A 15,163-nucleotide genomic window follows, 5' to 3' on the forward strand; every position below is an offset into this window, starting at 1 on the left:
CTGCCCTGGAGGCTCCCAGGGGAACAGCGTGCGGTGCATGTGATGACAAGAACAGAAGTGTCCACGGCAGGCTGCCCCAGAGGCTGTGAGTCACCTTTGAAAAGAAGGGACTTCCAGGAGGCAGGGAATACTAATTGATCATAAAGCACCTGGGATTTATTGGCCCCAAAGTTTCAGGAGTTCAAGTAAGAACTGGCCTCTCTCACTGCTGAGTCCCTGAACCAAGTGCTACTGAGTTATATCCCAGTAACAGCATCCTCCAGCTCCATCCTCAGACCGCACAGTGGCTGCTGCCCCAGCAGGGCTGCCCAAGTGTCAGGCTGACTCTGGGTTTCTGTGTCTGTGAGCCATGTTCTGAATCCCCAGCTTTGTCCCTAGCTAGAAATATACAGTGTACTCTTTGGGGAAAACAAGTATTAACTGAAAGCAATTTTGCTGTTCTTTCAGAAACACACAATAGTTCTCCTGCACAGATGACAGCCGTCCCGGCCGCAGAGGACAGGTCCGGCGCCAGCCCGCCCACTGCCGCCTTTCCAGAGGAGCTGGCCTGCAGGAACCAGCCCGCCGGCTCCTACCAGCAGATCAGCTGCCTGGACAGTGTCATCCGGTGCGGGCACCTCCCATCTCCCTACTCCATGGTGTCCTGCTGTCCAGGCTCTGGCCCATGTGTGAAGCCGTTTGTGATCCTCCTCACAGGTACTTGGAGAGCTGCAGTGAGGCCACCACGCTGAAGAGAAAGTGTGAATTCCCGGTGAATGCTTCCACGCAGAAGGCCAGCGATAAGCGAAAGGCGACAGGCAGCCCCAGGCCACCTCCTGCAGGTATCATGTTTAGGCTGTTAAACCCCCCTGGTGAGATCAGGCATCATTAGAAGGGCTGGGCCCCATTCTCTTCTCCCATGGGAGTTCTGAGTGGCTATGGGGACACAGTATATGGCGTAGGCTCTTTTGTAAATGACTATAGCACATAAACGTCAGCCACCTTCCTACAAGATAGATGTAAAGGTGACTCTGGACTCTGAGAACAGGACCCCTCAGGGCCGCTGGAAGCCTAGCGGCCTCTCAGGTTATCATTCTCAGGCAAGCCCTTTTCCATGATGTCTGAATATTAACTTAGGTTAAATGCCACGCCACTTGAACGTGGTGCTCATCCCAGTGGTCATTACCAGGCTGGTTAGTCAGGTAACCCCTTGTGATGTAAGCATGTGCAATTGGACAGTCATTCTGTGATGGACAGTCTGTTCTCTGCCCACAGACCTTTGAGGGGTTGGGCTCCCAGCAGAGGCCCCTCACCTGAGCCCCCTGAGCTGCCCAGCCGCCTGCCCCTCCCAGACTACCCAATATGTAAGAGTGATTGTCCACATTTCAGAATTTCTCTTCTCCACCTTTCCCCCATGAATAAACACATGAGGATAGCCCATCACCTGCCAGGATGTGTGCAATCACTTGAGTATAGGATCTAACTAGACAGTGGCATTTCTTACACAAATGGTTCATTTTCATTGCATTTTTGTGTCTCCTTACATTTTCTCTTATAAAGAGGCAGTGGTGCCCTCTAGAGCAAGCACACATGCAGACGTCAGCGCGCACTTGACCTCACTGACGCTGCCTGGCAAGGCGGGGAGCGTCGTGTCTCTTACCAGCCAGTGCAGCTACAGCAGCACCATCGTGCACGTGGGTGACAAGAAGCCACAACCTGAGCTAGGTATGCTTGTTGGCTCTGGGATGATGTTGAAAGTAGTCTAATTTTAACAATGAAAATGAGAAGTTTTGACTGCCATCTTAACTTTTTCTTTAAGTTTATGTAAGTGCAGAGAAGCCCTACCACAGCCTGATAAAGGCGGTCCAGGAAATCCAGAGACCTGATGGGCAGGGCAGGGTGTGGACCCACCTGTTCTGATTCCTGCTGTGCTCTGGCGCCACCTACTGGCAGTTGTCTGCTCAGGCATAAATATGGACAGGGCTGTGGTGGTGCTGAGCCAGGGATCCAAAGTAACCTCCCCTCTTGGGCTGAGAGAACACTCAGACATTGGATCCTTCTCCCTGCTTCCCATGCCCAGCTTCGCCCTTCCCTTCAGGTTCCCCGCTTCCCAGTTTGAGGGCAGGGAAGAGCCAGTACAGGTCTGAACAGCAAGCAGTACAGCCAAGGGTGGCATCTCTAAGTTGTTCTCCAAAAGAGGGAGACAATGAGGAAAAAAATACATGTCAGAGTCGGTGTCCAGACCCCCTTCTAGGACGGTCATTGCATGCACCTGCCCCTGTCCTGTCTGTATCCCAGTTCCACATGATCTGAGCTGCCATGTCCGTAGTACTGAACCTGGGCGGGGCACACAGCAGCCTTAGTGTGTTGTGCTCTGAAAGCTGATGACAGCCAGAGAGTATCTTCCCTGTCAGAGGCTGAAGCCCCGAGGTACCCGAACTTCAGCCTAAGTAAACTGACCCTGGAGCCCTGGGTTGTAGGGTCTCTGCCATTGCTGTTTGCCTTTTTTTGTGAACCTTCTCAGAAGGCTACACAGATATTCATGGACTTCACCCCATGTGGGGGCTTTATGCAGTGTCTCACATGGCAGTGGTCTCAGGGTTTGTCAGTTGTTTTAAAACACAGGGCCCCTTGCAGATGAGTGTTCTGCATCTTCTCTTACAGAGACGGTGGAAGACCCTGCAAGTGGACCGGAGTCCCTGGACTGCCTCGTGGGCCCTGCCATGCCCTGCAGCCTCAGCCAGGAGAAGGAGCCCTTCCGGAGGCTGGGCCTCACCAAGGAAGTGCTGGCTGCCCACACCCAGAAGGAGGAGCAGAGCTTCCTGTTGAAGTTCAAGGAAACGAGGAAACTTAGCGCTCTCCAGTCTCACTGCAGTTATTACTTACAAGAGAGATCCAAGGGGCATTTGAGTCAAAGAGGTAGGTGGTGCTACCTGATTTGTATGTGAATTTTAAAAACCTTTATTTCTAATAGTACTCAGTCCAGTGCAGCTTTCAAAGTGTGAAATGCCCCCAGCGTAGGAAGCCTGAGTTTGTAAGATTGCTGCTGGGACTTTACTAGTGATGCCATCTGTTTCCATGGCCCCTTCTCAAGGATGTCATCTCGTTTTTCCCAGGGAACTGTGCTTTAAATAGTGGTGGAGTGCAGGGTGGGGCAGTTGCAATGCCACCTCATTAGACACTTCTTGCCTGGGTGACTGTGAGGTGCAGGGGACTCCACCCCATCTGCCCACCCCAATGGGGCTCTCAGAAAACCAGGCAGGCAAAGAGAATGGGCACAGTGCTGATGGGGTATTTGGTGCTGGCTCTTGAGGAAGGAGGGAGTCCAAGCTGATACCAGAAGATGTACCTCCTGGCCAGGCTGACTCAGGGTAGGCTGCAGCCTCCAGAGCCTGTGTGTACATGAAGCTGAACTTTAGGCAGATTGCCACCAGGTGGTTGAAGGGCAAGAGATGAGGGAGGATAGACTAGTTCTTTGCCCTTTTTCTGGTCCAGGAGCCTGGCTCCAGATCCCTAGCCACCTTCCCAGGCCCCATGGACAAGGCTGGGCTGGTCAGAGATGCCACCTTTGTCCTGGGCTCCCAGGGTTTGACCCAGGGTCAGGGTTAGCAAGCGCAGGAGACACCCAGCAAATGACCCCACTCCCCTGGGCCTTAGGACAGGCACAGCGAAGTGAATATGAAGTGAGAGAAGTCAACACCCTCTATAAAGATTGTCTTTCCTACTCTTTTTCATCTTCTTCCCCAGACCCAAGGTCACTGCCAGGCCCTAGGGAACCTCTGGAAATTACAAAAAGGTGTTTTCCCAGTCCTGGGCAGACTCACCCAGTGGATCTGGCTTGGGACAAAGTTGCAGCTCCTTGCCCCCTTGGCGCAGCAGTTTGCGAGGTGCACAGACTGCAGAGCTGTGCACAGCAGCCTGCCCAGACCCTGACATGATATTTCAGGAGGCCAGTGCTCTAGCCACCAGTCCCACAGGGGCAGATTTTTTTCTGGAAGAACACCTACTAGAGAGTCTGAATCACAAAAACTCTACCCTCTTAGCAGTTTGCCTCTGGCTGGCCCACTTGCCTCCAGCATGTAGCAAAGGTGAGGACCCCCTTGGCACAGCTGACGGGTGTCCCACAGACCTGCTGCAAGAGCCCTGAGTCAGCCTGTGTGCCAAGACAGGAAAGCCTGAGGTTCCTGGGACCATCGCACTGCCCATCCCACCCAGCCATAGTACTCCTGGTGCTGGCCCATGGCCAGGGGAGGGAGGCATGGGGACATGCCCAGAGATCCTTTTCTCACCAGTTGAGACCCTCCAGCCTCTTAAAGAAGCTCAGCCACTTGTCACTGGAGAGGAAGAATCCGGCTCTGAGGGCAAGTGCTCCTTCCCTCCCTTTGACTTGCACTCAGGTGGAATCACAGGCAATACAGGCAGCATCTCTTTAAGGACCAGTAGTGGCAAAGCTCATAAAATCCGAAAACCAGCTTCAATGACATCAGATTTCACAAACCAGTACCAGCATAGAAATGCCAGCTTTTTAATTTTAATTTTTATTTTTTGACAAATAAAACCTTTTTAATGCCACTTACCATCATTATTTCATAAAAGAAAGGACATTTTAATGCCAGGAGAAAACAAGAAATATCATCTTGCAATTAAAAATGGTCCTTAAAATTGATTGAATCCAGTTTTATAAAAACTTAACATTTTGCCCTAATTTTTCTCATTGCACCAAGGATCAGGGAAATCATATGGTATTTTTGACAGTTTTTAGGCTAACATTTGGGAACATTGGACTGTTAAACTAGGAGGTGCCTTTAAGTTTCTGAGATACTATATGTCTCTGAGAATTGACATAATAGAAATCACATACATTTTCAACTGTTTTTTTTTTTTCCCATTATTGTAGCTGCTCCTGGACTAAAAACCACCTGTGGAATAGATTCACCCTGGAAAAAAACTGGGAAGAACAGAAAACTGAAGTCCAAACGGGTCAAGCCTCGGGACTCCTCTGAGAGCACTGGGTCTGGGGGGCCCGTGCCCCACCGGCCCCCGCTGGTGGGCCTGAATGCCACAGCCTGGTCACCATCAGACACATCCCAGTCCAGCTGCCCTTCGATGCCCTTCCCTACTTCAGTGCCAGCTTACTCCCTGCCAGTGCTCCCAGCCACAGGAATTGTACCAGTGCCAGGGGCCGTGGCAGCAGCACCTATGGAGCCCCACACCAGCTTCACGGTGCCCACTGTGCCCATGGACATCCAGCCCCCACCTTTCACTGCCCCCCTGGCCCCAGTCATGGCCTTGGTGTTACCCACCTATCCCTTCCCCACAGTGACCCCGAACTTGCCCCCGACCCTCTTCCCTGCCCAGATGATCCCTGCCTCGCAGCCTGAGTTTCTTGGTCAGACCTCACTCCCCAAACAGTCGTGTGCTTGTCCTCGGGCAGAGTGTTGGCCACCGGTGTCACGTGTGGCCACCCCGGCTACGCCAGTGTCATCCACCGGGCCATTGGGCCGGGCCTCCCCACCACTTTTCCAGTCCCGCGGCAGCTCACCTCTGCAGCTCAACCTGCTTCAGCTGGAGGAGGCCCCTGAGGGCAGCACTACGGCTGCAGGGACAGCAGGGTCAGCAGGTCCTGGGCCAGACTGCAAACCAGGCACATCCTGGGACTGGCCACCAAAGGCACCGCCGAATACAAGGATTCCCTGCTGCTCTTTCTCTACAGCGGGTGGCCCCACAGCGCCTACGGTAGGTCATCATCTCAGACACCAGTGTTTTACACCAAGGGTCCCACCAAGTATTTCAATGTTGACATAAATACCTGTGCCGGAAATTAATGTTTTCCAGCTAAACAACCTGATCAGAGTAGACTTGGGGCCTTTTTATTGTCTTGGATCTGAACGAAGGAAGATTGATTGTCTGATGATAAGTGCAAGGTCCAAACAGCCCACATGACTTTGTGACTAGTTGTCATGGGCCTTGAGGTTTTTTGTTTGTTTCTTTCTTGTTTTGTTAATCCTCACTGAGGGTATTTTTTCCATTGATTTTTAAAGAGAATGGAAGGGACGGGAAGGAGGGGAGGAGGGGGCAGAGAAAAACATTGATGTGAAAGAGACACATTGATTGATTGCCTCCCACGCATTCCCTGACTGGGGCAAGGGATTGACCCTATAGCCCAGGTACATGCCCTTGATTGAGAATCAAACCCTCAACCCTTAGGGTACCCTCTAACCACTGAGCACACCAGCCAGGGCGGGCTTGAGATTTTATGTGACAACTGTGAGCACACAGCACAGCTGGTTAATGCTAGAACTCAGCTCCTGAGAGGGAGGTGGGGGCAGAGGTTTTCACAGTGAGCCAGCGGCCCCATTCTCCTGTGCCTTTAGGACCACTGGCATATTCTTAATCCATTAATGAAAACATAGTTTCCCACAGGTTTTGTGTCCTGACAGCTCAGTGTGCAGTGGCCTGAGCTATGGAAGGAAGTGGGGCCCAGAAAACACAGATCAGCCTTCCAAGGTGTCTACCACCCTCCCCACTGTTCCTGGGGTCTGGCCTACAGTTTCAGTTCCAGTGGCCAGAGGGGTGGGGTACTCCCAGGATTGCCCCCACTCTGGGGCACAGGTACAAGAAGCCAGAACCCATCACCAAAGAGCAGCCTTGGGGTATCTGGTGGCCTCTTCCTTTCTCTGTGTATGCTGCACTGGAAGAGCAGGCATAAAACTTTGCCCCAGGGATCTGAGAACTGCGTGATTCTCCCAAAATCTACTTGAATGAGATGCATTCATAGGTTACCACCTAGATCCTAATTGTAGAACCAATACCCACAGGTCTGTTCACTTGGCACATGAAAAGGCAGGGGCTGAGGAGGAGTGCCGTCCACTATCGCCCTGAGTGGCTTTGTGCAGACAGTTGCTTTGCAGCTGCCCCCCAGCTCTGGAGAGCTGTGTCCTGACTGTGTCTTGACTGGTGTCTTCTCTTGTTCCTAAAGCAAGATGAGCCCTCAGATGCCCAGAACAGTGATGCTCTCTCCACGTCCAGCGACCTGCTTGACCTTTTACTGCGCGAGGACCTCTGCTCAGCTGCAGGGTCAGCCCTGTCTGGAAGCGGGGCCTCTGCCACCTCGGACTCCCTGGGCTCCAGCTCTCTGGGCTGCGATGCATCCAGAATTGGGACAGGTATGTTGGTACCTGAGGTACTTGGGCAGCTTTCACTTTTCCCGCACTAGAGGGACCCAGCGGCACCGGAGCCACAGGCCATATGTGCTCAGGGCCTAGCACCAGGTGCACACCAGGCCCAGCAGGTGTCTAGCTGGCACTGAAGGCTCACAGCAGTTCAGACAGGCAGACAAGTGCTCTGCCCCCAGGTGGTGGGGCCCTACCCAGTCAGAACTCACATTCTCACCTGTTGGCTTCCATGTCAGGGCCACAGCAGGCCTCACACCCACTGGCCCTTATTGGGCCATCCCCCAGGCTCCCTGCGCAGGCTGGGAGGGCCGGCCAGGGTTTGCCTTCCCTAGTTGGTTCCCCTTGGGCAAGCCTAGCATATGGCTGGCGTGCTTCACCCACCAGATCGCACAAGTGGGTGGACCTATTAAATAGGACATGAATCCTCCCCACAAACTCAAAGATCCCTGCTGCCCACTTCTCCATTCTCTGGCTTTGCTCCTTTCAGGAGGCTCGCTGGAACATACTTACAAAGCCAAAACCAGCTTCTCTGTGGCCTGTTTTGGTGGAGAGGTGCTGAGCGCTAGGAAAGGGAGCGGGATTTCTAAGACAGGCTCGACCAGGGCTGCTCATGGCTCCCCAGGAGAGCCACTCCATGGCGCTAGTTGGTATCCCATTTTAATTATCCAGTTAATTCGAGGATGGGGAAGAAAAAGGGAAACCCACCAACACCTGCACAAGCAACCAAATAAGACTCTCGGCTCCCTAATCCGGCACGTGTCCACAAGCATGGTCTGCAAGGCATCAGTGGTCTAACCACCGCTGTTTGTTTTTAAGGCAGTAGTAACACCAGCCACACCAGCAAGTATTTCGGAAGCATTGACTCTTCAGAGAATAACCACAAAGCAAAAGTGAAGGCAGACATGGAAGAAAGTGAGCACTTCATCAAGTACGTCCTCCAGGACCCCGTCTGGCTGCTGATGGCCAACACTGACGACAGTGTCATGATGACGTACCAGATGCCTTCCCGGTAATCACTCGGCCTGTCCCTAGGGACTGGGGAAGGGTTGGGTGAAAGAGTCCTCAAACAAGGATGCCAGTCGGGGTGGGGGTGGGATGGCAGGGGGGGAACTTCCCTCTGACAGCCACCTCTCAGGTTGAGTTGAGTGGAGCTGAAAGAGAAGCAGGTTCTCTCTATGGTTGCCTGGGCCCATAGAGCCCTTCAGAGTAATCCGTTGCAGGCTGGGAGAAAGACAAGCTCCCGGCCACCCTCTAGGGCACATGTGTCAAACACAAGGCCCGCGGGCCAAATCCAGCCCGCCAGGCCTTGCAATGTGGCCCGCACCGCGCTGTCATCACTGCACTCCGCTGTCAGTTTATGACATTGTCAGTTTATGACTGTTCAGTAAACCATTCGGCCCGCGATTTAGGCTGGATTTTAGATTTTGGCCCCTTCTCTGATTGAGTTCGACACCCCTACTCTAGGGTGTTGCACTACACATTTATGAAGCATCTGTGCCAACTTCATCTCTTTTGCTCTGTTGCCTAGTAACCTTGTGGGGTAAATGTGGTATGTATGTCTTAGAGATGCAGAAACCAAGGGTCAAGGTAGATAACCGTCCCATGGCCACCAGCTGCTGTGTAGTGAATCGGGTCTGTCCCCAGCTGCTCCAAGGAACATTCATGGTCCCTGCCTCTGTGAAGCCTCTTCCATACGGCAGGTGGAAGTAAAGAAGGGGGAGGGAGGAGGGAAGGGAGGGAGAATTAACTCTGAGGTCAGGACAGCCAGGTCTCTGGGTTAGGCAGACCAGGGCTCCATGTCCAGGGCCACTTCCCTCTGGCCCAGCATTGGCAAGAGGCAAGGGAAGGTATTCTCTACCCACCGCCTCCTGGTGAGCACTGCCCAGATGAATTGCCCTGTACGGAACCAAGTATCTGCAAACACCCAGCTCCTGTGTATGATTTAAAGTAAAAGTAAAATTGTGACTTGGGAGTGTCATTTTAATAGAAAAAACACAGATTATTACTAGGGATGGTAAGTAACAGTAAACAGGGTAACCTATTTTAAATGAAAAGGAAATTTGCATTAATCAAAATCATCTAAAATTCCATTTTGATACTGAAAGAAAAAGAGTGTTCTTTAAGGAAAAAGATATTCTAAAGCTTACCTCTTTCCAAACATGCGGTGAAGAAACGTGGACGAGGTTTTGAAGGAGGACAGAGAGAAGCTGAAGCTGCTGCAGAAGCTGCAGCCCCGGTTCACCGAGCGGCAGAAGCAGGAGCTGCAGGAGGTGCACCCGTGGGTGCGGGCAGGCGGCCTGCCCTCGGCCATCAATGTGTCGGTAAGCTCACCGAGCTGCCTTTCTGACAGCGCGTTAAAAGGCTCTCAGGAGCACTCAGTATTCTGCTTACTGTTCTGTGAATATAAAACTCCCAGAATTCAAACTTTATTGAGAAAGTGAAAAGATACTGGGACACTCTAAGTCTACTTCAAAGAACTTTCTCCCAATGGCTTTTCAATGTTGTTCCCCAAAAGGTCTTCTGAAATATCTAATCTCAATCATGTGCTGAAATTTGAATTATTTTCTTTTCTTTTAGTTCTGTTTTCTATTTTAAAAAATACCCTGACCAGACAGCTTAGTTAGTTAGAGCAGCAGTTGCCAACCGGTGGTCTGCAGATCACCTGTGGTCCATGAGGCCCGAAAGGTTGGTTTGTAGTTCCAATACGCCGCCAAGGTTGTGGGTTCAATTCCTTCAGGGCACACACAAGAATCAACCAATGAATACATAAATAAGTGGAACAACAAATCGATATTTCTCTCTCTCGATAAATAAATAAAAATTTTAAAGTCTTTTATATATATATATATATATATTTTTTTTTTTAAATTGATTTTTACAGAGAGGGATAGAGAGTTAGAAAAATCATTGAGAAATATTGATCAGCCGAAACCAGTTTGGCTCAATGGATAGAGTGTCGGCTTGGGGACTGAAAGGTCCCGGGTTCGATTCCGGTCAAGGGCATGTACCTTGGTTGCGGGCATATCCCAAGTAGGGGGTGTGCAAGAGGCAGCTAATCGATGACTCTCTCTCATCGATGTTTCTAACTCTCTATCTCTCTCCCTTCCTCTCTGTACAAAATCAATAAAATATTTTTTTTTTTTTAAAAAGAGAAACATCGATCAGCTGCCTCCTGCACACCCCCTACTGGGGATGTGCCTGCAACCAAGGTACATGCCCTTGAAGGGAATCAAACCTGGGACCCTTTCAGTCTGACACTCTGTCCACTGAGCCAATAAATAAAATGTTTTAATCTTCCTATGAGATTGTTTAGAAAACCTTTTTGGGAACAATGTTGAAAAAAGATCACCTTATCATAACCCCTCAATGTCCAGATAGACTGTTCAGTAACAATAGGAATATTACATTTCTGCTCTTGATGGCTGCCTCCCTCCAGCTGCCCCTTCTGTCTCTGTTTCTTTCTGAGAATTCCGAAGACATGTCTGTACCCCAGCTTCTCTCCCCACTCCCTTCTAAGGCCCACACCCTGGAAGCTGCTCTTGCCAGTTCTCAGTGTCCTTCAGCCACTGAACTGCTGCAATTTTTGTCCCAGTCTTACACAACCCCAACTTTAGTGGAATCTGGAGTGAATCGCTCCCCTTAGGACCCTTCCTCCTTTGGCACATTATTGACAGCCCATTTTACAGATGAGAAAACTGAGGCTCATAACTTAATTCCAGATCCCACAGGCAGACCACCTCTCAGATCAGGGTCCAGTAGGGCTGGCCTCTTCCTAAAACAGGCATGACTCCCACATCTGAGTAGCACCCTCAGAAACAGCTGGTCATCCCCTCTCCAGCAGCCTTACCGCTAACACCTGGTCACTGTACCTCAACTCAGGTTGAACTGCATTTTTCTTACTGATTTCATGTTTTTTTTCTCTTAAGGAATGTGTTTACTGTGAAAGCCAGGGAAAAAGCAGCTTTTGTGTACCATATGAAGAAGACAGCTCTCCTCTGGCACTCAGCGAAGCCACAGACAAAAAAGAAAGGGAAAATGGACCTCCCCTGAGCCACAAAAACGAAGGGCAGACGTAACTGCCCCCAACCCACCCCCACCCACTCCAACAGCCAATCTACCTTAGACGGTGATGGAAGAGGACAGAGCTTCACAATTTGTTTCTAAGGAAATGGACAGATCAATTTTTGTTGTTTTTTTTATTTGTCTGTTTTTTGTTTGTTTGTTTTAGGAAAGAAATCCATAGTTTTTTGGAAGGTGGAAGAGTTTAGGAAGAAATACGTTTTTATATTTGAAATATAAATGCGGACTTGGGAAGACAAGGAAGAGACTTAGCTGTGATTTAACTTAAGAAAGACTGACTCCCTTGTGTAAGTGTCAGGAGGTCACCTGAGCGCTCACAGAAGTCCCTGGACCGGCAAGGCTTCTGGGAGGTGTCCAAGGCATCACACCAGGCCGTGCCCATGTGTGATTCCAAATGAACTGAGGGCACGCCTCCTGTAGCTCTCCAGGGTGTGTTTGTGTGGATCAAATTCTGTCCTCTCTTGAAAGCTGCTTTTTATCTAAGTTATTATCTAGATGTTTTTAAAACATAACCAAGTGGAAATGACTGCCTCTCTTAATTTTCTTTTTGAAAATGTTTCGCATTAAGTGGTGTGAAGCGAACCGGCAGCTTTGGCTTCAGGCACCGTAGAACCAGGCATTTCTACCTGATGTCATTCTAGTTTGGGGTGAACAAAGTTGAAATGCCTGCTCTGGACTAAGGCCTAGTGATTTGTGTAACCAACTCCATCAGATTAACACTCACCCAGACCCTTCTGTGCATTGATGTAGAACATCATTCTTGGCTCCTTTTCAGACCATGACCAGTATGTACATGAAAGCATGTTGTCTGTCATCTCTTCATGGTGACTTCCCTCTGCAAACCAGGCTCTGATCCCTGCGTTTGGGACCCATTCGTGTTCTTCAGTTGACGAGTCCCAGACATCAGCTCTGGCTCGGGCAGAGCAGCCGCTGATACTGTGAGCTCACCCTTCCCACCACACCTGGGCTGGCACAGCCCTTAGTCTCTTTATGAGCCTCACCTCACTTGGTGCAGCTTCGGTCTCTTTGGTGACTTCCCCCGGTTTCTCTGGCATTTTCAGGTCTTTGGGACCCTTGGGGAAGAGTGAGGCCAGTCTGCCCAATTTTTTGCAAAACCTCATGTTGCGTCATATATCCCAAAGATCGTTTGGAAAAAATTGTATTGGTCCCTGGAGTGAATGAGAAGTTCCCACTGATGAAGCAGTTGACTTAAATTTCGTTGAGTCTGTAGAAACTTAAAGAAAGCAGGTTTCTGCTTGTTGTTTGATGGAGAAGTGGCTACCAGAATAATGAAGTCCCCTTTAATCCAGTTGGTTTCATAATAAAACTATTCTATTCTTGAATATCAATCCAATTTTTAATTAACTGAAACAGAAAACAGTGTCTAACTTTTATTTTATTTACAAAGTAATATCACCTTCAGGAACCAAGTTGAGGATGCATCTGTGCCTCTGTGTGATAATTAGATGTACAGACTGCTCCCTGCCTCTGAAGTGAGGTCATGAAGGGATTACAGGGGTCCCCTGAACACAAACTGCCAAAACGTCCTCTACTGTTACGAGTGTTTACCGTCGGCATTATCTCATTGTTTAATGCACATCCACTGGTTGTTGACTGCATAGCTCCGCTGTGCTGAGAACGCAACAGGAGCATTTTGTGAAGTTGTTTACACGGTGCCATGCCTCCAGTCGTGTTTCCTTTAGTGTATGTGCTGACAGGTGTTAGGAAAACCTTTCCTCAAATTTAAACTGAGCCTTCTTTTTAATATATTTCTAAAATATATGTAAATAAGCTCCCAGAGCCTGTGAGATGATTTGTTAGCCTTGCCGGACAAGTGATTGGTTCATGCCCAAACCAAGCTTTCTCCGCCCAGTGCAATATGTTGTTGACTGCTTGTGTCTTTTTATGACTTTTTTGCCTTTTAGAAAATTGGTAAATAAAGCAAGTATATTTTTGTTTTTATTTGTATGTATTTCTAATGTAACACAGGAAAAACTGAATAGAGATAAAAGATTATCAAAAGATGTTTTTTAAAGGGATTCTAGAAATTCTACCTTACAGACTCTTCTCACAAAGGACCCCCTCTTCCCTGCACGGCAGCTTTGAGTTGGTCCCTCTTGTCTGAGGGTGGCCCTTCCCAGTGGACTTTCTAGGATATAAAGCTCATCCTATAATCACTTGAGGGTGGAGTGGGGTGGGGAAGGGTGTTCTACTCAGCCCTGGAGCTCCTCTCTGCTCTGCATAACCACAGCCACCGACTTTGTTCCCTTGTGCCCTCCCAAGGTTGTCTTCCCTGGGCTGGCTGCTTGGATGCTGGCCACAGGGCTGAGGATAGGACGGCAGGGCCAGGAAAGCCTACTGTCTCCATCAGAGATGATACAGGCAGCACAATACCATCTCCCCCAGCCCACCTGCCCATTCCTTCCTTCGTGATAATAAAGCCACGCAGGGCCCGGTCAAAACATTAGAGGACCATGGCGGGTCAGAGTGAAGAGATGAGCGAATCGTGGACCCAGTCCCCAGCCTTCCAGAATCAATCTATAAAGAAGGTAAGGAAGGCTTAATTATTATTACAGAACATAATATAAAGCTCATCCTGTAATCAGGAGGCTTGACCCTGTCTCCTGACCTGACTGCCTACATCCACGTGGTGATGGAGGGAAGGGGACAAAAGGCTAAGTCCTCCCAGTGAGCACAGAGGCCTCTGAAAACTGGCCTTAAATAGCCAGATATGGCTGTTTCACTGAAGTTCTGAGTGCCTTTGGGGACCCGTAATTGCATTTTTATTTGCCATATAACCCCAAGGACAACACCCCCCTTTTTTTTTACAAACTACAAGAAGCTACTCAGAGCCCCCTGGGCTGATTGCCCACCAGGGGCCTAGACATCCTCAGGCTGACCACTGCTTTGTTCCCTGGGGATTTATGGCCTGCCACCTCTGTCGCTATCTGGTCCCCCTGTGGCCACCGAAGCCCTGCCCAGCCTCTGCTGGCCTCTGTTCCTGGATCTAAGGGGATCAAAGGGTATACTCAGGAAGTCTGTGCTCAGGCAACCTTTGAAGGTGGGATCAGTCCAAGGGACAAATGGCAGGAAATAGGTCTGCTCAGGGAGGTCATGTTAAGGAGGAAGTGAGGACTTGGTGGCCCCATGATGGAGTAGCCAGGCTTCTGTAAGGAAAGGCCAAACTAGCCAACTAGTGGCCCACGGAGCGAAATTGAGGCTGACTTCAAAGATGGGGCCTTGGGCAACATCCAGTCCCATCAAAACTAACACACCTGTTCTATCCTTATGCTTCTCTCCTCCCACTCTCCCCTGCCAAGGGCTCTTGGTCATATCCCAGTTGGGCATATCCCAGCACTTAATTTTTCCTTCCTTCAACTCTAAACAGCATTCTTCAACACCCCCACCCCCAACCCATGCAAAACAAGGCCCAGCCCTCTTTTCATCTCCTCCCTTCCCCTGACAACTGTCTCCTGTCCTTTCTTTTTACAGCCAACTTTATATTATGTCCTATAATCATAATTAAGCTTTCCTTGCCTTCTCTACAGATTGATTCTAAATGCTGAAGCCCTATGAATAGTGTTGTGACTATGAAAGAATTGGCTACTGAGCCAAATAGTGTGCTAAGATATTCTGGGACTTTTTTTTGTTTTTAATTTTTTCTGGAGTTCCTTGTTGCCTTTCATTTTTTGCTTGCCTTTATTTGTCCTCCTTGGCCCCCCACACTCAGTACCCAATCAGGTATTTCTATTGATCTTTTCCCTGAGGCCTCCCCCAAGGTCCCGATCATCCTGTTCCATTATGAGCTGACTCTCATGGAGAGCACTCTAAAACACATGTTTGGCCTTGTTCAAATAATATAATGGCCAATGACAGGGGTATGAATCATAATTTGAGAAATATCACTGAGTTTATTTTTCCATATCTCA

At 49.6% G+C, this 15,163-nt stretch overlaps 1 protein-coding gene across 1 annotated transcript in view; it reads left to right on the forward strand.

The window, feature by feature from the left end:
• The window catches only part of PER2 (period circadian regulator 2), a 33,937-nt gene extending 20,741 nt beyond the window's left edge, over window positions 1–13,196 (forward strand). Inside the window, exons 15-23 of the mRNA XM_084892478.1 lie at window positions 448–607; window positions 697–821; window positions 1,540–1,704; window positions 2,644–2,898; window positions 4,877–5,715; window positions 6,959–7,145; window positions 7,971–8,163; window positions 9,325–9,475; window positions 11,081–13,196. Of these exons, the coding sequence (XP_084748604.1) occupies window positions 448–607; window positions 697–821; window positions 1,540–1,704; window positions 2,644–2,898; window positions 4,877–5,715; window positions 6,959–7,145; window positions 7,971–8,163; window positions 9,325–9,475; window positions 11,081–11,230 (2,225 nt within the window). The 3' untranslated portion in view covers window positions 11,231–13,196. The remainder of the gene's footprint in view (window positions 1–447; window positions 608–696; window positions 822–1,539; window positions 1,705–2,643; window positions 2,899–4,876; window positions 5,716–6,958; window positions 7,146–7,970; window positions 8,164–9,324; window positions 9,476–11,080) is intronic.
• The last annotated feature ends 1,967 nt before the right edge of the window (window positions 13,197–15,163 follow it).

This window comes from Pipistrellus hanaki (assembly GCF_964339955.1).
Source record: "Pipistrellus hanaki genome assembly, chromosome: 8".
NCBI lineage: Eukaryota > Metazoa > Chordata > Mammalia > Chiroptera > Vespertilionidae > Pipistrellus > Pipistrellus hanaki.